The sequence below is a fragment of the Mesoplodon densirostris genome, chromosome 17 (genome assembly GCF_025265405.1).
Source record: "Mesoplodon densirostris isolate mMesDen1 chromosome 17, mMesDen1 primary haplotype, whole genome shotgun sequence".
NCBI classification, from domain to species: Eukaryota; Metazoa; Chordata; class Mammalia; order Artiodactyla; family Ziphiidae; genus Mesoplodon; species Mesoplodon densirostris.
The window spans coordinates 21,932,345-21,954,215 of record NC_082677.1 but is presented as its reverse complement, the minus strand read 5'-3'; the positions used below and the strand labels follow the sequence as shown (position 1 = coordinate 21,954,215).

General features: G+C 37.3%; 1 protein-coding gene across 1 annotated transcript in view; it reads right to left on the bottom strand.

Moving 5' to 3' along the window:
- Positions 1-4,109: 4,109 nt before the first annotated feature.
- Positions 4,110-21,871, bottom strand: part of NUFIP1 (nuclear FMR1 interacting protein 1) — a 39,921-nt gene continuing 22,159 nt past the window's right edge. Inside the window, exons 8-10 of the mRNA XM_060079969.1 lie at positions 14,630-14,746; positions 5,738-5,970; positions 4,110-4,398 (exon numbers count right to left, since the gene is read on the bottom strand). Of these exons, the coding sequence (XP_059935952.1) occupies positions 4,282-4,398; positions 5,738-5,970; positions 14,630-14,746 (467 nt within the window). The 3' untranslated portion in view covers positions 4,110-4,281. The remainder of the gene's footprint in view (positions 4,399-5,737; positions 5,971-14,629; positions 14,747-21,871) is intronic.

Sequence of the window (21,871 nt, the reverse complement as noted above, 5' to 3'; positions counted from 1 at the left end):
CTGAACTAGGACGAAATGTTTACTTTTTTTTTTAAACTTTGAAGTCTTTAAGTCTTACATACTGGCACATTTCATGTATCAGCAAAACTAGTAAAAAGGTTTGTAATACACTGGTAAATTCCCATGTACTTGTCAAAGAATAATTTTCAAAAAGTTGGAAACATAGCACAGTAAAGCACAGGTCAAAACAAAGGTTTGTTTAACTTATTACCAAAGGACCCTGAAGGGTGACAAAAGAGGATTCCAGAAAAGAATGTGGGAATAAGATCACAAAGTTAGATGCTAAAGTGGTTAATGTCCTACAAGGCTAAACAACTGTAACATCCTTTCTACTAGAGAAAAACAGCATGTCAGTCCACCAAATAAAGATCACTTGCAGCTTATCAATAATGTACAAGTTAACATCTGGCTTTACAGAGAGTCTGGGCCATAATCAAATGAATCTCTTTCATATGTAAGGGTGATCCTTTAAGGACAACAAATAGTGATAAAGGTAATTAGTAAATTGAACAAACAGAACAACTGACAATCAATGGGGAAAACAAATAATTCAAGGAATAGAAAATAACATGAAAATTCTAACTGATACCTTTAGAAATTTAAGGGTACTACACCTTTGAAAAAAGCAATTAGAACACGAAAGCAATCTTGACTATTTAAAAACAAATTACTAAACTTAAAAACTAAACAGAAAAGCTAAATGATGTAATGGACATGCTTGAAGAAGGAATTAGTGATCTGGAGGATAACATTTGAAGAAATCTTTCAGAATAGAGCAAAAAGACCAAGACAAATTATATAAATCCAGTGAGAGGATCAAGTCAGGAGGTCCCATATTCACTTGATAAGAAGTCTAGGAAAAAAAAAAGACAAAATAGAAAGAAAATAAATCATTTTAGAAATTGCCCTTAGTCTAAGAATGGTACAATTCTTCAGAGTGAAAGGACCATTAGGTAAGCAGCATGAATGACATATATTATATCCCACATACCTGGGTGCATTACTGGTGAAATTTTAGGACCCCAAGCATAAAAAGAAAACCCTGAAAGTTTTTCATGAGGGGGAAAGGTAAGTTTTTACCAATAAATAAAGAGAGAGAATCAGATTGGTGTCTGACTTTTAAGAAGCAATACTGGATGCTAGCAATCATGTTATACCTTCAAAATTCTGAAGGGAAATGATTTTGAAACTAACACCCTAAACTTTTTTTTAAATTGAAATGAGGATTCAACATTTAATTACTTGATGATATGCTGCAGTAAACCAAAAAACTAACCCTGGAATGAAAGAAAAAGTAGTGAGAAGGAAACAGTGAAACTTATAGCTGTCTAAATAATGATGCATAATATCAAGACACAAACACACACACAGCCCAAGATAATAGAGATTAATCTAAAACAAATCTCACGGGCTTCCCTGGTGGCGCAGTGGTTGAGGGTCCGCCTGCCGATGCAGGGGATATGGGTTCGTGCCCCGGTCTGGGAAGATCCCACATGCCGCGGAGCGGCTGGGCCCGTGAGCCATGGCCGCTGGGCCTGTGCGTCCGGAGCCTGTGCTCCGCAATGGGGGAGGCCACAACAGTGAGAGGCCCGCGTACAGCAAAAAAAAAATAATAATAATAAAATAAATAAAACAAATCTCACATGATTACACCAGGAGAAGAGGCCCAGGTGGGGAAGTGACAGAATGCTAAGGTAACTGACTTAACTGGGAGATGGGTGGAAAATATGGCTACTGATTAACTGCAAATATAGAGAAAAAAAGGTAACCCTTAAAGGAACAACAATAGGTTGAATTATTTCCAAAGCACTAAGAGGAAAAACAAGGAGAAAAAAAACGACAATCAATCAAGCCAATAAAATGGTAAAATAAAAACAAGCACGATATTCAGAAAATACAAAATACGATGGTAGGAATAGTCCAAACATTTCAACAATTTCAATTAACATGAATGGATTAAACTTCCCAGAGACTCTTAGATTGAACTTCCCCAAAGCTGTTTTGACTACATTAATTGGGGAAAATAGGAGCCAACGCAGAAAGTATTAAGGACAAAAGAGAACATCTCAGTTATAAAAGGCACAGCTCACCAACAGTCACATAATGCTTTCACATCTCAGAAATCAATTCATTAAATGGACAATAAGAATGTAGAAGGTCTGACAATTAACAAGTTAAATCCAAAAAAGAACAGGCAAGTCACCCCTCCCCCCCATAACTCATAGAATATTTACAGATATTGACTATGCATTCCATAAAGTAGAAACCATACAGGTTACACTCTTATCTGCTTGGTAATTTTAAACACATTAAGTAATTCCTGGTTTAAATATAAAGGCAACTGAATCTGAAATTACCCACTAGAAATAAACAACAGTCACCACAGCTTAAGACTGTCAGACACAGCCAACGCAGTACTCAGAGGAGCATTTTCAGTTTTAAGTACATTTACTAGAAAACAAGAAAGATTGAAAATAAAACATTGCACAATATACCTGAAAGCAGTGATTGTCAACACCCCTGGAGATAGAGTGGTTCTCTGAAAGTAGCCTAGGAGTCTGTGAATTCCTTTATATATTTAAAAGCCTATGGAATTTGCATGCTAACCTGTGATAAAACTGCAGACCAGTCAAAATCTGAGTATTAAGTCAGTTTGTAACATTGGTTACTTCATCCATCCTGATGACATGAATTGGGTTAAGAGTCACATCTTTGAATAATGCAAGGCCTTATTCATTTTTCTATCTTTAATCCATTAAAGTAGTATACGAACTGAATTAATTAATGAACTGGACAGATAATTTTCCAAAATATGGGGCTCACTGGAGGAATAAAGCAAAATAAAAAGGTCTGTATGGTGGTTACCAGGTTGGGAAACACTGACTTCAGTATGAATCTTAATCTCAGGTCTGTGATGTCACGGTGTTTCGTGCCTGGTGTTCCAGGATTTGGGATGGCATCTTACATATGTAGAGGAACAAGAGGGCAGAGACCTGCTACCAACTTTCTTGCCTTATTTCTTTTTTTTTTTTTTTTTTTTTTTTTTTGCGGTACGCGGGCCTCTCACTGTTGTGGCCTCTCCCATTGTGGAGCACAAGCTCCGGACGCGCAGGCTCAGCGGCCATGGCTCACGGGCCCAGCCGCTCCGTGGCATGTGGGATTTTCCCGGACGGGGGCACGAACCCGTGTCCCCTGCATCGGCAGGCGGACTCTCAACCACTGCGCCACCAGGGAAGCCCTTGCCTTATTTCTTGAAGGCAAGATTCATGGATTTCAATAATAACAATGTCAGATAAAATTAATTTTCCAGCTACAACAAGAGACTAATTTATAAAAATCCAGTTCCTTTGGCTGTACGTCAAAAGGGTAGAGCTCTAGCACTAGCTAGCACAAATGACTAGAACATAAGACCAGAACCTCTGGTATTATAGGAGATAAAAAGATCTTAGCAGCTATTTATTTAAAACATTTTTAGAAGGTTCAATTACTATCTTTATAGGACAAATTTTAATTATTTAAAACTCAGGTACCATGATTTCACAAACGACTGTTTATGCTATAAGAAACTAACTGAACCTCATCAAGTACTATACTTTACATACTTTTTCAAAGGAAAAATTTTTTAAAAGGTCCAATTCTGAACCATACCAAAAAGAAGCACTTCAACTGAATTGAAACACACACAGAGGGCATATCTGTAATGTTTCAAATGATCAATATTTGAGCTACTTAAATGCCAATAGGTGAATTTCAACATGTCCTTTGAAATAAACAGTGAAAATTAAAATTTCAAGACCGTCTCATTGTATTAATGTGCTCTGGTTTATTTTTAAAATATCCCCCTTTGCTGAAGTTAAAGAATGACTCTTCCTCTCCCGTATTAAAAACAAAATGACTGTATTTCTCTCCCCAACCTATAGCTCTGCTCAGCTGAATTAAAAAATTTTTAAATTTTTTTCTTTACCACTAAACCAGTACCTTCAATTCTTAACTGGCCCAAGGGCAGACTTCCTTACATGACAGCAATAAACACAAATAAAAAGTAGAATTCTGCCAGCAAATATTATGTATGATCCCAACAATACAGACACAGTCTTAAAAATCAGTTATGTATTTATTTGTATAGAGTCAAAGGAAAGACTTGAAAATCCTACATAATAGCCCATGAGGCTTACAATTTAATTACTAATCCAGTTTAAAAAAAAGAAAAGGTTTCCCTCCACAAACTTGAAGATGTTACTATTTTACAGCTTCAGATATGTGTGCTAAAACACCAGACACCTATTCATCTTTAGTTTTTGCAGAAGTAGTATTAAGTCCAAAAAAGTCTTTTTTGATGATGTACCGAACACACTGCAAAATCACGTTTCTTTCATGTCGAATGTCTGGAGCTAAAAGCTAAAAAATGATAAATAAAAAGATTAGCTGGTAAATAAAATATATCCAAGAAACACCATCTAAAATAGCATGTGTGCCTTCTCTATATAAAGAACACAGAACAATAAAGATGTGTATTATATTTACTAACTATTTTACTAAAACCACAATGCAAGAATATTTCCTTTTAACCAAAACTATCTAGCTTTAAGCACAAATGTTCACATTTGAGGTCCTCTCTAGGACTATCCAGCAAAGGACAGGAAAAAGAGGTTTAAAAGTCTACAATTCTTTAAATTTAAAAATCATGTCAAACAGGATCCTCCCAAACCCAAATCTATAAACAGTATAGAAAGTGGTAAGGAGATATGGTAAATATAGTAATAATGAAACTAGCAGTAAAAAATCCTAACTCTGCTGGTCTTTCAGAACTTCCCATTTTTGTGTTTACTGTAATTGAAAGAAAGCTGAAAATCCCTGGTATCTAGAATACATAACCAAGGAATTATATGTGATTCGCCAAAAAGATTTAATGTAACTACTCATTTTACTTCTGATGTCATTAATGTAGTTCAGAAACACCCACACAGGACCTTTCAGTAGAAAGATGATTTAATATACCACTTATAAGGTAAACAATTAAAAATGCAATTTACTTTATATAGCACCAAAATTTACAAAACAGAGTACATTTCAGATCAATTTTATTAAGAAGCAACTGTGTCTACATGTATTACAACATGTCATAGAGTGTAGTCACAGAACAACTTCAGCTACAGCAGAAGCATATAACTGACCAGGCAAAATCAGACTTTGCACAGAATGCCAACAGATAGTTTTACAATTCCACTGAAAATTTCAGAGTATTTCTATCACTCTTAGATATGAAAGTCTTGGATCTTTGAACAGCTTCATGCCCATCACTTAGAATCAAAAGAGGCATTGCTTCTTTACAATTTGAAGAAAGATCATAAATTTTTGAGCACATCATGCTGAGAATAAAGCCAATAATGCACAGAATAAACATAAAACCCTTTCTCTCCCTTCAGCCTGCACTGTATTTAGCTGTGCTTTCAACAGGAAAACTTTAAAAAGGTCAGTACACTTCAATACATATTTCTTTACCAACCACTTAAACCTAGATTCCTTTATTTTAAGCAGTTTTGAAAATTGTAATTATTCTACATTTACCAAATATCAGCTATATTTCAAATGCAGCTTCAGAATTAAGATACATAGATAACTCTTCAAGGAGCATATGTCTCTGGTAACCTTAAAATACACACACACAAGCCCAGGAGCTCTATCTTCAAGACAAGAGAAGAACACAAAGATCAGAACATAAAGAAAAATCACTTACCATTTCCAGGAGATATGGATGGTGTGCTCTTGGTTCAAATAATGTTTGATGATTACGATAATTTTTTTTCCTCTTAGGATTTGTGTTTTTAAAACTTCTCTTTTGGCTCTCATAGTTGGCTTCACAGAAATTTCTAACAGTTGCTTTAACATCTTGACTTGGTTTCTTAGGAGTACTGCTATGAAGAACCTGGTCTTCTGCCAGAATGTCTGCTTCAGTCTTGATGGGAGCTTCTAAATGTGATGAAAAATAAACACAAAAATAAAAAACAAATTAAAAAACAGGGAAAACTTCCAAAGATAACAAAAAAACCCCATAACATTCCCCTTCCCCAGCCATAATACTGGCTACTTATTAGTTAAAACTGAGCATGTACAATGTATTATACAAAATTTTTCAAATTGTGAGCTATGACTGCCAATAACTGAGATTACCACAAAGAACTACAGAAAATGATCCCTATGAAAGAAATAATACCAGATGGAAACTTGGATCTACACAAAGGAATGAAGAGTGCCAGAAAGTCAATATGTGGATAAATACAAAAGACCTTTTTTCTCATTTGAAAAAAAATTTAAAGATAATTGACTATTTAAAGCAAAAATAATAATAACAATGTATGTGGGGTTTATAACATCTATAGAATTAAAATCTAAGATAACAATAGCACAAAGGAAGGGAAGAGGAAAATCTAAGTATATTGTTGTAAAATTCTTAAATTACAGGAATACTTCATTTTACTGTGCTTCGATTTAATGTTCTTCACAGATAGAGCATTCTGTACAAATTGAAGGTTTGTGGCAACATTGAGCAAGTCTATCAGCACCATTTTTTCAACATCATTTGCTCACTTCATGTCTCTCTGTCACATTTTGGTGATTCAATATTTCAAACTTCATGTCTCTGTGTCACATTTTGGTGATTCAATATTTCAAACTTTCACTGTTATTAAATTTGTTATAGTCATCTGTAATCAGTGATCTTTGATGTTACTATTGTAATTGTTTTGGGTCACCACAAACCATGCCCATATAAGACAATAAACTTAATTCATAAATATGGATGTTCTGACTGCTTCACCTACCTGCCATTCTCTCATCTCTCTCCTTCTCCGCAGGCCTCCCTATTCCCTGACACAATACTGAAATTATGCCAGTTAATAACCGTGCTACAATGGCCTCTGAGTGTTCAAGTGAAAGGAAGTGTCTCATGTTTTTCACTTTAAGTCAAAAGCTGAGACAGGCCAGAAGCTAGGCCTCTTGTACCAGTTAGCCAAGTTGTGAAAGCAAAGGAAAAGTTTTTGAAGGAAATTAAGTGTTACTCCAGTGAACACACAAATGATAAGGAAGGGAAACAGCCTTATTGCTGATATGCAGAAAGCTGTAGTGGTCTGGACAGAAGATCAAACCAGCCACAACATTCCCTTAAGGCAAAAGCCTATAATCCAGAGCAAGGCCCTAACTCTCTTCAATTCTTTGAAGGCTGAGAGAAGTGGGAAAGCTGCAGAAGAAAGGTCAGAAACTAACAGAGGTTTAAAAGAAGCCGTCATCATGACATAAAAGTGCGAGGTGAAGCAGCAAGTGCTGACGTAAAGCTGCAGCAAGTTATCCAGAAGACCTAGCTAAGACAATTAACAAAGGCGACTACACTAAACAACAGAGTTTCTATGTAGACGAAACAGCCTTGTATTGGAAGAAGATGCCATCTATAATTTTCATAGCTAGAGAGGAGAAGACAATGCTTGCCTTTAAAGCTTCAAAGGACAAGCTGACTCTCTTGTAAGGGGCTAATGCAGCTGGTGACAAAGTTGAAGCCAATGCTCCTTTACCATTCTGAATATCCTAGGGTCCTTAAGAATTATGCTAAATCTACTCTGCCTGTGCTCTATAAATGCAACAACGAAGCCTGGATGACACAGCACATGTTTATGACATGGTTTACTGAATATATCAAGCCTCTTGATGAGACCTACTGCTCAGAAAAAGATTCCTTTCAAAATATGACTGCTCACTCCTGGTCACCTAGGAGCTCTGATGGAGACGTACCAGGAGATTCATATTGTTTTCATGCCTGCTAACACAACATCCATTCTGCAGCCCATGGACAAGGAGTAATTTTGACTTTCAAGTCTTATTATTTAAGAAGTACATTTTGAAAGACTATAGCTGCCATAGATTAGTGATTCCTCCTATGGCTCTGGGCAAAGTCAATTGAAAACCTTCTAGAAAGGATTTACCATTGTAGATGTCAGTAAGAACATTCATGATTCATGGGAAGAGGTCAAAATAGCAACATTAACAGGAATTTGGAAGAAGTTGACTACAACCCTCATGGATGACTTTGAGGGGTTTAAGACTTCAGTGGAGGAAGTAACTGCAGATGTGGTAGAAATAGCAAAAGGGTCAGAATTAAAAATAAAGCCTGATGTGTGACTGAATTGCTATAATCTCATGATAGAACTTTCACAGGTGAGGGGCTGCTTCCTAGAGATGACCAAAGAAAGTGACTTCTCGAGATGAAATCTACCCCTGGTGAAGACTGTTGAATGACAACAAAAGATTTAGAATATTACATAAACTTAGTTGATAAAGCAACAGCAGGTTTTCTAAGGACTGACTTCAATTCTGAAAGAAGTTCTACTGTGAATAAGATGCTATCAAAGAGCGCTGCATAATACAAGAGACACTGTTCATAAAAGGAAGAGTCAACTGATACAACAAACATCACTGGTGTCTTATTTTAAGAAACTGCCACGGCCACCCCAGCCTTCAGCACCCACCATCCTGAGCAGTCAGCAGCCACCAACATCAAGGCAAGACCCTCCCCCAACAAAAAGATGATGACTCACTGAAGGCTCAGATGATGGTTAGCATTTTTCAGCAATAAAGTACTTTTCAATTAAGGTAAGTACACTGTTTTTTTTAAAGACATAATGCTATTGCACACTTAACAGTCTACAGTATGGTGTAAACATAACTTTGATATGCACAGGGAACCAAACAATCTGTATGACTTGCTTTATTGCAGTGGTCTGGAACAGAACCCACAATATCTCTGAGGTATGACTCCATATATGCAGTGCTATAGTATCATTTGAAAGTATATTGTGATAAGTTAAAGTTGTATCCTATAAACTGTAGACCAACTCCTAAAAAATAAAACAAAGAGATATACCTAATAAACAGATAGAACCAAAAACAGATGAGACAAATAGAAACAAATATCGATAATTACAACATTGATTATAATTATTTGTTTAAATACCCCACTTAAAAGGTTAGGTGGTATACAACCCAGCAATCCCACTACTGGGCGTATACCCTGAGAAAACTATAAATGAAAAAGAGTCATGTACCACAATGTTCATTGCAGCTCTATTTACAATAGCCAGGACATGGAAGCAACCTAAGTGTCCATCAGCGGATGAATGGATAAAGAAGATGTGGCACATATATACAGTGGAATATTGCTCAGCCATAAAAAGAAATGAAACTGAGTTATTTGTAGTGAGGTGGATGGACCTAGAGTCTGTCATACAGAGTGAAGTAAGTCAGAAAGAGAAAAATAAACACCGTATGCTAACACATATATATGGAATCTAAAAAAAAAAATGGTTCTGAAGAACCTAGGGGAAGGACAGGAGTAAAGACACAGACGTAGAGAATGGACTTGAGGACATGGGGAAGGGGAATGGTAAGCTGGGACGAAGTGAGAGTGGCACTGACATATATACACTACCAAATGTAAAACAGATAGCTAGTGGGAAGCAGCCGCATAGCACAGGGAGATCAGCTCGGTGCTTTGTGACCACCTAGAGGGGTGGGATAGGGAGGGTGGGAGGGAGATGCAAGACGGAGGGGAATATGGGGATATATGTATACGTATAGCTGATTCACTTTGTTATACAGCAGAAACTAACACAACATTGTAAAGCAATTATACTCCAATAAAGATGTTAAAAAAAAAAAGGTTAGCTGGTCAGACTGGTAAACAACAACAAGACCAACTACATAATGTCTACAAGAAACCAACCTTAAATTGCAGGCAGTCCTTGCTTTGCGCAATTTGAACTGAGATTAAGCCTCAGGAACAACGCAAGGTAAGGACTGCATATATAAAGTCAAAGGTTGAAAGTAAAAGGATAGAAGAAGATACTGTGTATACAGCAATCATAAATTTGGAATGGCTATATCAATATCAGACAAAGGAGACCTCAGCACAGGGACTATCGACAGTGATAAAGAGAGACAGTTCATAATGATAAAGAAGTCAATTTGTCAAGAAGACAAAACAGTAACACCTAAAAACAGAGTTTCAGTATTCATGCAGCAAAAGCTCACAGAACTGAAAGGAGAAATAGACAAATCCATTATTAAGGTTGGAGACTTGAATACTCTTCTCTCAGTAACTGAAGAACAATGAGACAGAAGATGAGCAGGGATATGAAAGACCTGAGTACCATTAACAACCAATTCAAACTGACAACACTCGACCCAACACACATTCTTGTCAAGTTCACATAAACATTCACCTTGTGTTGGGGTATAAAACGAATCTCAATAAATTGAAAACCTGAAAGCATACAGAATATGTTCTCTGACCATAACAGAAGTAAATAAAATCAATAACAGAAAACTATCTTTAAAAACCCTCCAAAAATTGGAGCTGAACAACAGACTTCTAAATAACCAGAGTTAAAGGATATATCACAAGAGAAATTAAAAAATATTTTGAAATAAATAAAAACAAAATGTGTCAAATTTGCGGGATGCAGCTAAAGCAATGCATGGAGGCAAATGTATAGCTCTGAATGCTTACATTAGAAATGAAAAAATCTAAAATCACTTATCTAAGTTTCTACTGTAATGAGGTAGAAAGTGAGGAGGAAAGAAAGAGCGAAAGTGTGAAAATCAATTAGAAATAGACAACAGGAAAAAATCAACAAAGCCAGAAGGCAGTTCCTTGAAAAGATTTATAAAATTAATAAACACCTAGCAAGATGATCTGATCAAGAAAAAAGGGGGGAAAAACCCCAATTAATAGTACAAGGAATCAAAGAAGGAACATCACTATAAATCCTACATATGTCACAAGAAAATATCACAAACAACTTTATGTCAATAAATTTGACAATTGGTCAAACTGAAACAAATTCTTTTGAAAAATACAAATTACCAAAATCGGCTCAAGGAAAAAGTGGAAAATCTGAATAGTGCCATACCTATTAAGGAAATTTGATTAATTTAGAATCTTCCCCCAGAGAAAATGCCAGGTACAGATGGCTTCACTACTGAATCCTACAAACAAGAAAAAATTGCAGCAATTCTACACAAACCCTTAAAAGAGGAGGAGGAAACAGATCCCAACTCATCCCACATCCAGACAAAGCCTATAAGAGAAGAAAAACACAGACTAATATTCCTCAAGAACACGGATGCAAAAATCCTTAATAAAATATTGGCAAATCAAATCCAGTAATGTATTAAACAGGTAATACACCAAGACCGAATAGACTTTATCCCAGGAATACAGGGTTGGTTTGACATTTGAAAATCAACCGGTGTATTTCACCATATTGAGGAAAAAAAACAACCACCATATAATCAGTTGAAAATTCACAAGTATTAAGATAGGAATTCTCTCCTCTCAGCCCCAAATGGTTTTTCTATATTTTTGATTACCATGAATTATAGGCTGATGTGATATGAAGAGTTCTATTCTAGAAGTCGGGAACTGAGTTCAATTGCCTGGACAAGAGTGTAACAGGCTAATCATATGCCTCAAAACTCTCAACATTCAAGCATTACATAGGACTGAATGTGGAAATTACATTTGAAAGGAAGTACAGGGTAAGTGTTAGAAGCACAGACTCTGTTACAAACTGTTAGGTTCAAGTTCTAGATCCAAGACTTCCTAGCTGTGTGACCTTGGAGCAGCTACTTATCTCTGCCTAAATTTCCTCATAAGTAATGGCACCTACTTCATGAGGTTTCTGCAATAATTAAATGAGTAAAGCACATTAAACAGTGCCCGAAACAGAGTAAGCACTATATAAGAATTTGCCCTGATAGTGATTTTAATGTGCCTTCAAACTAATGGGGAAAAGAGGAAAAGAAGAGAAATATAACCATAAAACAATGGAGCTAAGAATTCACAAGTGGTTTGCAGAGTTCAAAACTATGGGAATAATAATTAAAGGCAAAAAAGAAAAACTAGGGCACTATTTTCTATTATTCCCTTTCCCTTCAAGTATTGCTCTCCCAATCCAGGAATAAAAATGTCAAATGACTCAGAGCCTATATTGTCAATTCCCTGCTAAGGAATGAGGAACTGGGACCACTTATATGTTTCTGAGGTTCACAACATTTTCCGGCTTAGTATCATATTTTAATGTAATATTTATCAATCCAAATAGATTTAAAACATAGCCACTGAGATTTTTCAAACCTAAATCACTCTTTTTTGTTTGTGGCCTTTTGAATCAATTTTCAGTAAGTATGGAGGTCCCTCAATCATAGTCAAACCTGTTTGAAGAAACAAAACAATTTTGGCGAGTTGCAAAACTGTGCTTAACTTCTTTCTCACATGGCGCAAACAAAAACAAAAAACTAACATGCAAGACCCAGGATAGATAAAACGTCTGGAAATACTGCTCACTGAAATTTTCTTTCCTATTTATATCTTAATGATTCTGACAGCCCCAGAACCAAGTATATAGCCTCTTCTTTTGCTCAGTCTTTCTGGAAGGACTCTTTCCTTGTTTAAAATTCATTCTGGAAAAGCACTATTCATGTTTAAGATCCTCTACACACTTCTATGTTAATTCCTAAGTTAAGACAGGTCTTAAACATGAAAATACGGTCACTAAAATCTGTGAGAAAGAATCAGACTGCTTCTCTCCATTTAGAACCCACTTAAATAAGCAGCCTTCTAGGTGCTACTTCATGGTTCAGAGAAGGCTCACTTTATTTCCTTGGTTTATTTATCTTGAAGTCCCTCTGTGTCAATATCCTATCCTATCCTATAGCCCAGAATTAACACTGAAAGCTAGAAATTTGCTAGTGACCTGGATGGCTTAATAAAGCTGAATTCAAATTACATAAAATAATTCTTAAGGCTTAGGAATGTGAAGCAAGGACTTTTTCCTTAAGGCAGGACATTTCAGACAATTAGTCAAAATGAATTCATACAAAATCAAATATATCTTTTAACAGACAACATCTTCTGTTATGTACTAGAAAAGAAAAGCTATGCATTACTGTGCAGGAAGAAAGCAAATGCCACGCAAAGAAAGACTGTAATGGAAGGCAATATAGTTGGCTTCTTTAGACATTTAAGTCCCTAAACCTAAGCTTTACATCAGCTTTGCCATATACTAGCTTTGCAAACCTACCCTCTTGAAGCTTAAGGGTCTATAAAATGGAGGGTTGAAACCTCAAAGATCCCTTTCAGTTTCCTTTCTTCCTTCTAATTTAAAAAATAGTGGCAGCCTCAAAATGAAGACATGAGTATAAAATGTTTTATCTTAGGAATGAGAGAAGAAAGCATTAGTACAGCTTGTTTTTATGGGATTCAGTAATCTGGTAATAGCTCTCTTTGCTATCACCTGTCATAAATACAAATGATAAGCAGGAAATGTAATACGTGTTTAAAGAATAACTTCATCTTCATATCGGTATAATGGAAACAAGAGTAAAGAAATAAATACTGTTTTTCTTAAGATTAAAAAAAAAATAAGAAGAGGCAACCACCTGCTAAGGAATACTCTGATAAAGCCAAAGTAGTTTATATTTCAAAATTCAACTAGCTTTTAGCCAGTTACCATAGTAAAAGGAAAAAAGGAAAAAAAATTCCTGTTATAGATAGATCTAAACCTTAACTTTCGTATTAAAGCCCAACCCTTCCTTCAACATCTCAACTACACAAACATTGATTTTCTCTAACCTAGCCAACATTAAAAGTCCTGCCAATTTCATCCAATTACATTCAAACCTTCCCTTCATCCTACATATTCACTTTTAAGACCCTCTATTCTTGAGTACAGCCCCTACTGTGATTACATATCTGAGACACACACTCATGAATTCTCTCATGGTTGGCTGGTGAAGCCTAGATAAAATGACCACGCAGAGTCAGGTACACAGGCACAATAGGACACATGCTTATTCACTAAACAAATGCTGGATTACTGATATGAACCTTGGGTTAAGAACTGCCATACTGCCAAGCCTACTTGCAGCTCTTTTAAGTGGCCCTAAAAGAGACGCTAGTGATTGAGCTGGTTTATTATCATCTTTAAAGGTTAACACACGTATCCTGAACAATGTTAACTTCTCAGAAAGACTATATAAAGGACTCCGTGTCTCTCAACCTTTAAAGTACATACACAGGCGAATGCAACGCAAGTACAGGGTTACTGTACCTAGATAATTTAGGTAAATGAGCTCTATAAAGAGCAATGCTCCATATACATGTAAGGAATGTTATTATCCTCTTTGTCACAAAGGACCTCGCTCCACCTACTAAAGGTGCAAAACATGTTAAGACAAGGGTTCTTGAGAGTAGAGAGAAGTAATTAACCCTCTTCACTATATCTTTTAGAATTTTCTTTAATTTCACTAGTGGATATTATCTCTTCCCCTTCCTATTCTTTCATTATTGTTTGCCCTTTTCTCCTAGAGGAGCAATACATTTCCCCATTTCTCCCACTTCATTTCATCCCATGTTAACTTCTGAATCAAATGAAGAAGGAACTGGAGGATCAAAGAATGTGCATGACACAACGTGTCCTCAGATACATACACATGAAAGGATGCTACTGATGCATAGTGTACATCAAAGGCAAAAAGCAACGAAACAAACCTAACCGTAACAACTGAGGCCATGACTTACCTTCTGGCTCACTCTCGGACCCCGAGAGGCTGCCATAGCTGCTCATTAGGGAGCACAGGGCTGGTGTCACTTCCTTAGGTATGACAGCACTTTGTGGTTTCTCCTCTTTATCAGACTCTGGAATAGAAAGACCGAAGAGTAAAACTGTACACCAAAAATATCGACAACCATAAAAAAGAAAGCTGACAGCCCCCCACTCCCTCATGTGTTAGTGAAAAGAAAGTCATTTCTGATCATTTCCTCAATCTTCTCAAAAATGAAATCCAGGAGACGCAAAAAATTTCCCCTTGGTTTAAATTTTTATGGTCAGATAAGCTATATGCCCCAAAGAGAAAACAGAGGGGCAAATGGAAGCTATACACGACTCACGACTTCTTACCATGCTTCACAGGTTATGGAACTTGGGCCTTCTCTAAATTAACTAGACAGTCTTTGTTATTATTTTATTTTATTTAGGCTATTAATTAATTTTATTAAGGTAGCAGGAAGGCCATAAATTTATTTGACTTCACTGCATTAGGATCACAGACTCTGAAAATTAGATTTAGAATAAATAAAATATCCACTCTTTTTGTTGTTTTTAAGACTGGGTTAGAGGGCACATATAACGTTTCAACCATTCTATAGCTAAAGGCACAAAGAGTTACGCTGAACTGAACCTGCCCCAAATTTTTATTATTTAGAACTTCTAAGAACTTAAGTAAACAAGCCAACTATGAGAATTTACCAAGTACTAAGAGCCTGCCAAAGGTAAAGTGTTTGATCAGACCCAGCAAGCCTAGCTATAGCCCCCAGACACCACCTATTATGTTTATTTTTGGCAGCTCTCAAAATGTATTACATCTATTCTAAACAAGTCAGTAACGCCTGACTGAAGAATGAAGACAGTAAGTAACCTGTCTGTGTAATGAACCAACTCAACCCACAACCAATATGAAATGTTTCAAGATAGTACTTAACGTTTACTAAGTCAGTCCAAGGGAAACCAAAACATGCCAGGAGGAAACTTCTTTGTGAGTATGGAATTACCACCTTCTGGTGGATGAAGTTAAATCCTCTCTCCTCCACCAACCCACACTGCCCAGCAGCAGACCCTCCAAAAACTGCTCCTTGTCAATTTTTAGCTAACTTATTACCTTTTCTCCTGAATTAATAACGGGCAAGGAAAATATGCAGTTATATATATATATATATATATATATATATAAGTTACTAGTGGATAAAACAGAATCTGCAACAATATTAGTATAGACACTGGTCATCTCATTGTTTGAATGCTGATGTACCAAACTGTAGTATGTCCTTTTAAGACCCAAAGAGAGGCACGAAAAAGTACAATACAGTTGACTATATAATGCTCTTTAAAAGCATGAGCTCATTTAATCCTTATGAAGTATCACCTTCACTATTTTTTTTTTTTTTTTGGTTGCATTGGGTTTTTGTTGCTGTGCATGGGCTTTCTTTAGTTGTGGCGAGCTGGGGCTACTCTTTGTTGCAGTAGGTGGGCTTCTCATCATGGTGGCTTCTCTTGTTGCAGAGCACGGCTCTCGGAGCGTGGGCTTCAGTAGTTGTGGCTCACAGGCTCCAGAGCGTAGGCTCAGTAGTTGTGGCGCACGGGCTTAGTTGCTCCGCGGCATGTGGGATCTTCCCGGACCAGGGCTACCTTGGCAGGCAGATTCTTAACCAGTGCGCCACCAGGGAAGCCCTGCTTTCACTATTAATTACAGGTGAGGAAACCAAAATTCAGAGAATCTGAACTGGATGATCCTTCAGGTAACAAATCTATAGAACACATGGGTCAAGTTTAAATTCTGGCTATCTGATTCCAAATCCCAATTCTTAACTAGTGGGCTAGAATATCTCCTACAGATATATAAAGTCCTCTTCTTAAAATTAAGTCATCTTACCAACATGTCTCTCTGGTCAAGAATGTTAATAAATGTCTTCCAGCTATAGCCCATTTCTCTGTTCCCTTTCACAGCAAAACCCCAAATAACTATTTATATAATTCACCAGGGAATACCCAGGCCTGAAATTTCCTACAGCTATCTGACAGGCTCCAGAATCTACTCCAATCTGTCTTTCAGGCCCACTACACCAGTGAACCTTTTTCTTCCAAGTTCACTGGATTCCTCTGTGTTGCCAAAGAGGAATACTTGTTGGTGCTCATCTTATTTAACTTAGTGACGACATCTGACAGTCCAACTGACCCTTGAACAACACGGGCTTGAAGTTCATGGGTCCACTTATGCACAGATATCTTTCGATAGTAAATACTATTGAAACTGATCTGCAGTTGGTTGAATCCATGGATTCGGAACTGTGGATACAGAAGAACTGCATCACATGGAAGGCAGACTACAGGTTACACTTGAATTTTCGACCACGTGGAGGGCTGGTGCCCCTAACCTCCCAAACTGTTCAAGGGCCAACTGTAGTCATGTTTTACTTTTAAAAACATTTCCTTCACTTGGCTTCCAGAAACCTTTCACTTGGCTCTCCTTTCCCAGTCTCCCTACTAAATTCTCTTCATTGGCCAACTTCAAAATTCTTGAGTGTCCCTGGGTCCAATCCTCAGCAAACTTTTCTCTTTATGCCTCCTCCTCCTCCTCCTCTTATGATCTCATTTTATCTCAAAGTACTATCTAGGTGCTGGTAAATCACAAATATATACCTCCAGCCTTCAATTATCCCCTAAACTCCAGAATAACCTAACTGCTATTCAACATCTCTACTTGGGTATCAAACAGGCATCTCAAAGGTTAACATGTCCAAAAACAAGCACTTGATTTCTCCTCCAAACATGCCTGCCAGTAGTCTCCATCTCAATAAACGCCAGCTCTTCTACATGGTTACGCCAAAACCTAGCAATCACCCTTGACTCTTCTCTTTTTCACATACCATGTCCAATCTAGCAACAAGTACAGTCAGCTCTATTTTGAAAATATATCCAGAATCATACTCCTCCTCATCACTTCACTTCTATAATCCCAGTCCCAGTCAACATTTCCTACCTGGACAGTTCTAGCGGCCTCCTGAAAGGACACCCTGATATGACCTGCCCACCTCTGCAGTCCATTCTCCACCTTAACACATCACATCACCTCTCTGCTCAACCTTGGAGTAAAGTCCCAAGTCCTTTGCTGCCTACAGGACCCTACTTGATCTGATCCTTCACCACTTTCTTCCTGGCTTACTCCACTCCAACCTTGCTGTTCCCTGAATACACAAAGCATGCTCTCACCATGGGGTGTTCACACTTGTTGCTTTCTCTGCTTGGAAAACTCTCCCCTCAGGTCTCAGCCCCTAATTTTACTCAGATTTCTTAATGTCGCCTTATCATACAGATGCCGTTGCTGATTATATAAAACAGCACACCCCTTTCTCCAGCTGCCGTTCTCTATCCTTTTCCTTAGCTTTACTCATCGTTATGAAGGATATCAACCCCTATTTACTGAAGCTGCCCCAAGCAGAACATAAGGTACAGGAGAGAAGGGGTTTGGCTTTGTTCAGTACTGTATCCTCAGAGCCTAGAACAGTACATAAGTGCTCAAGAAATATTTGAAGAACAAACTCTTGCATGAATGAGTTAAGGACAAGTCCAAAAAGGCTAACTGGTACAGAATGATAGAGCTATGCCGAGGTGGTGCCACAAAAGAAACCTGATTTTGTCTGGATTCAGAGCTTATTCTTTTTTCTTTTCAATAAAATGATTCCATTTTTCTTAAAAAATCACATACATGTGTATAAGAAAAATATTGAAGGATATAAAACAAAACGTGAGCAGTGGCTGTCTGTAAGTAGATTGTTTTTTATTTTGCTTTTCAGTTTTTTCCTCACATTTTCTGCATTATTTTTGTAATCAGAAATGAATAGAAGAAAACATAGGAAAATAAAACCTGGAGGAAAGTGTTTCCTCACAATTCAATTCAAGAAGTGGACCACACAGCTTTAACTGGCCTACATATCATCCCTTTCCTGGCTCCCTTTTTTTCTAAACTTTATATTTTGAAACAATTTTAGATTCACAAGTGTTGCAAAGATAGTACCAAGAAGTTCCATATACCCTTCACCTAGCTTCCCCTACTATTAACATCTTACAAACCACAGTACATTTACCATAGCTAACAAATTAACATTGGAATAGTACTACTACCTAAACTACAGACTGTAATGTAAGTTCACCAGTTTTTCCACTAATGTCCTTTTTCTCTTCTAGGATTCAATCCACCATATCACATCACATTCAATCACCATGACTCCTTGATCTGTGTCTTCTCCAAATCTGTGACAACTTCTCAGTATTTCCTTGCCTTTCATGAACTTGACTGTTTTAAAGACTACAGTCAGTTATTGTAGAATATCCATCCCTCAGCTGGGTCTGTCTGATGTTTTCTAATGATTAGACTGAGGCTGTGGATTTGAGGTAGTGACCTTCTCATCATATATCAGGGGGTACATCTCAACCTATTACGGGTGATATTAACCACGATCCCTTGGTAGTCTCCACCATAATGTTACTCTTCTGCTCTTTCATTATTCTATTCCTAGAAACAAGTCACTAAGTCCAGCCCACATTCAAGGGGAGGGAAATTAAGCTCCACCTCCTGAGCAAAGAATTTGAGACATACATTAAAACCACAACGTGAGGGGCTGGTGTACTCATTACGAGGAGTGTCACAAAGCTCACTACACTTAACTGCCTTCCCAAGGGTAAGAGCTAGGAGTTCATACAAATGAATACCTCTTTTCCCCTACTGCCTTTATGGAACAAAGCACAATTGTATGCTGTAACCCCAAGAAGATTTATAAATTCTCACAAAGAAAAAGCTGTATCTTGAAAAACTCACTCTAAAACAATGGGAACTTTGGTTTATAGTTTCCAAACCTCAAAACCAGGTATTTAACAATGGGCATTCATGATTTCTGATGTGCTAGGCCAGCTTACTTTCTTACTTGAATGTCTACCTTTTTAACAACAGAAGCCATCTAGCTTACCTCGATGCATAGTTAGACTGATGTCCCAGGGTTCTATGACAAGAGCTATATTTGTTATAATGAATGACTAACAAACTGGATCCTTTGTTTTGTGAACACTGAGGCACTTTAGTCAGTGATGCTCAAGGACACATTACTGACCAGCTGCTTTCCTTCTAGCCCAGACAATACTTGTTAAAACCACGGGCCAGGAAAGCCACAGAACATGCTGTATTTAACCAAGAGCTGAGCACCACCAAGGAAATCCAGTGACAACAGGCCACACTCAACACTCAGAAGCTGAGACTCCAAATGACGGGCTTTCCTTTTGAAACAATGTCCATTCCCAATTGAAAGTATCTGCACAGGGACTTCCCTGGTGGCGCAGTAGTTAAGAGTCCACCTGCCGATGCAAGGGACATGGGTTCAAGCCCTGGTCTGGGAGGATCCCACATGCTGTGGAGCAGCTGGGCCTGTGTGCCACAACTACTGAGCCTGTGCTCTAGAGCCTGCGAGCCATAACTACCGAGCTCGTGCGCCTGGAGCCTGTGCTCCGCAACAAGAGAAGCCACCGCAATGAGAAGCGTGCACACCGCAACGAAGAGTAGCCTCTGCTTACCACAACCAGAGAAAGCCCACGCGCAGCAGTGGGGACCCAGTGCAGCCAAAAATAAATTAATTAATTAATTAAATTTAATTTAGAAATTCTCCATCTTTAAAAATAAATAAATAAAGCATCTACACGATTAATGAGGGTTCACATACTACCAACTACCATCAAAAAAAGGTGGGCTCAGGCAGTGATTTTCTAAACGTGACATGAGGTTTATAGAGATTCTCAACAACTACTATCTTGTCTAAATGTGAATGCTGCTGTCTAGATAAGGTTCTAAGCCCAAAAAAGGCAAAAATAAAAGAAACTGGGATCTTCATTTTTAAAGTGACCTTAGTGCTGAAAAGTGTCAAGTGCAACATTTGAGCATGAATAGGGCCACACTGTCATAATGCTGCCCTGCCACCGACAACTTGAATAACAAGCACAACTAGATCTTGATGAAGGTTGATTGGCTCTGGCCCATGTGAAGGAAGCTGCCTCCAATCAAGGTAAAACTGATAAATTGGAAAGCTGAGAATCTGAGAATATCTAGGGCATGTGAAAAAATGGTACATGCAGTTTTCTGTAGCTATACCTGGAGTGGAAAGCTGAAAAACCAACACTCTGAAACATTGATTTGGAAAATGTGAAAGTCCAGAAGAAATCCCAGGGAAAGAATAACATAAATTTAAATGGAATCTTTCCTACAAAATTAAGCTACCATAATTTGATTGTTGGTATTTTGATTTCCTCAAAGAACAATATTATAAATTTACAGCTTACTTTTAGGATTCTTTATTATTATTCAAGACTTACATTTTCATCTCTGACCTTCAGAATAGGTAAGCGTTTCAACATTAAGCCAAAACAAAATTACTTGCTATCTCTCATTCAACTGCTCGTAGATCTGACTGAATGCTTTCTACCATGAGGATGAAAGGCATTTAACTATTGTTTCTCAGGTCTAAGGTGTCTCTTGAAGATCTAGATACAAATAGAAGCAAGATATACTCATCTTTTTGTTAGTGTTTCACCAGATTGATACACTGAAACACTTCTTTAAAAACGAGAAAACAGAATTACCCAACCAAAGCTAACAATGCAAAAACAGAGTATTCAGTGCTACAGAATCCTTCAAATGTTCACTTAGAAAATTGCATAAAGGGAAGAATTATGTAATTTTCAAATTAGTAACACTGTTTATAACAGTAGTCTTCACATTTGTGTTTCAAGTATTTTAATGACATGGAAGTTTATATTTAGGTACAGATTGTATTTCATCATCAAGGTCACAAACTGTAAGTTTGAAGAAGTATGTGGGCTCTCTCCAACATTTTTTGAAGGAAAAAAAATCAGTGCCCAAGAGTAAATTCAGCCCTGGCCCAAAATGTCTTCTGTCTTTGCCTTGCTAGCAGCAAGCATAAGATGCCTTTTTAAAACTCTCTCCCACATCTTAACTATCCTAGACTCCTACAATATTTTTTTGGCCAAATTCAGACTCCATGTGTAGAGGTAGTATAGTATACTAGGAGTTAGACACCTAAATTCTAATTCTGGCTCTGCCATTAATTAGCAGCATGACTAAGGTAAATTACTCACTCTAAGTTCCTTGGTTCGAAAATGGAAGTAGCATCTGTACATACGTAAAACGTTGTCAGGAGGAAAAGAGC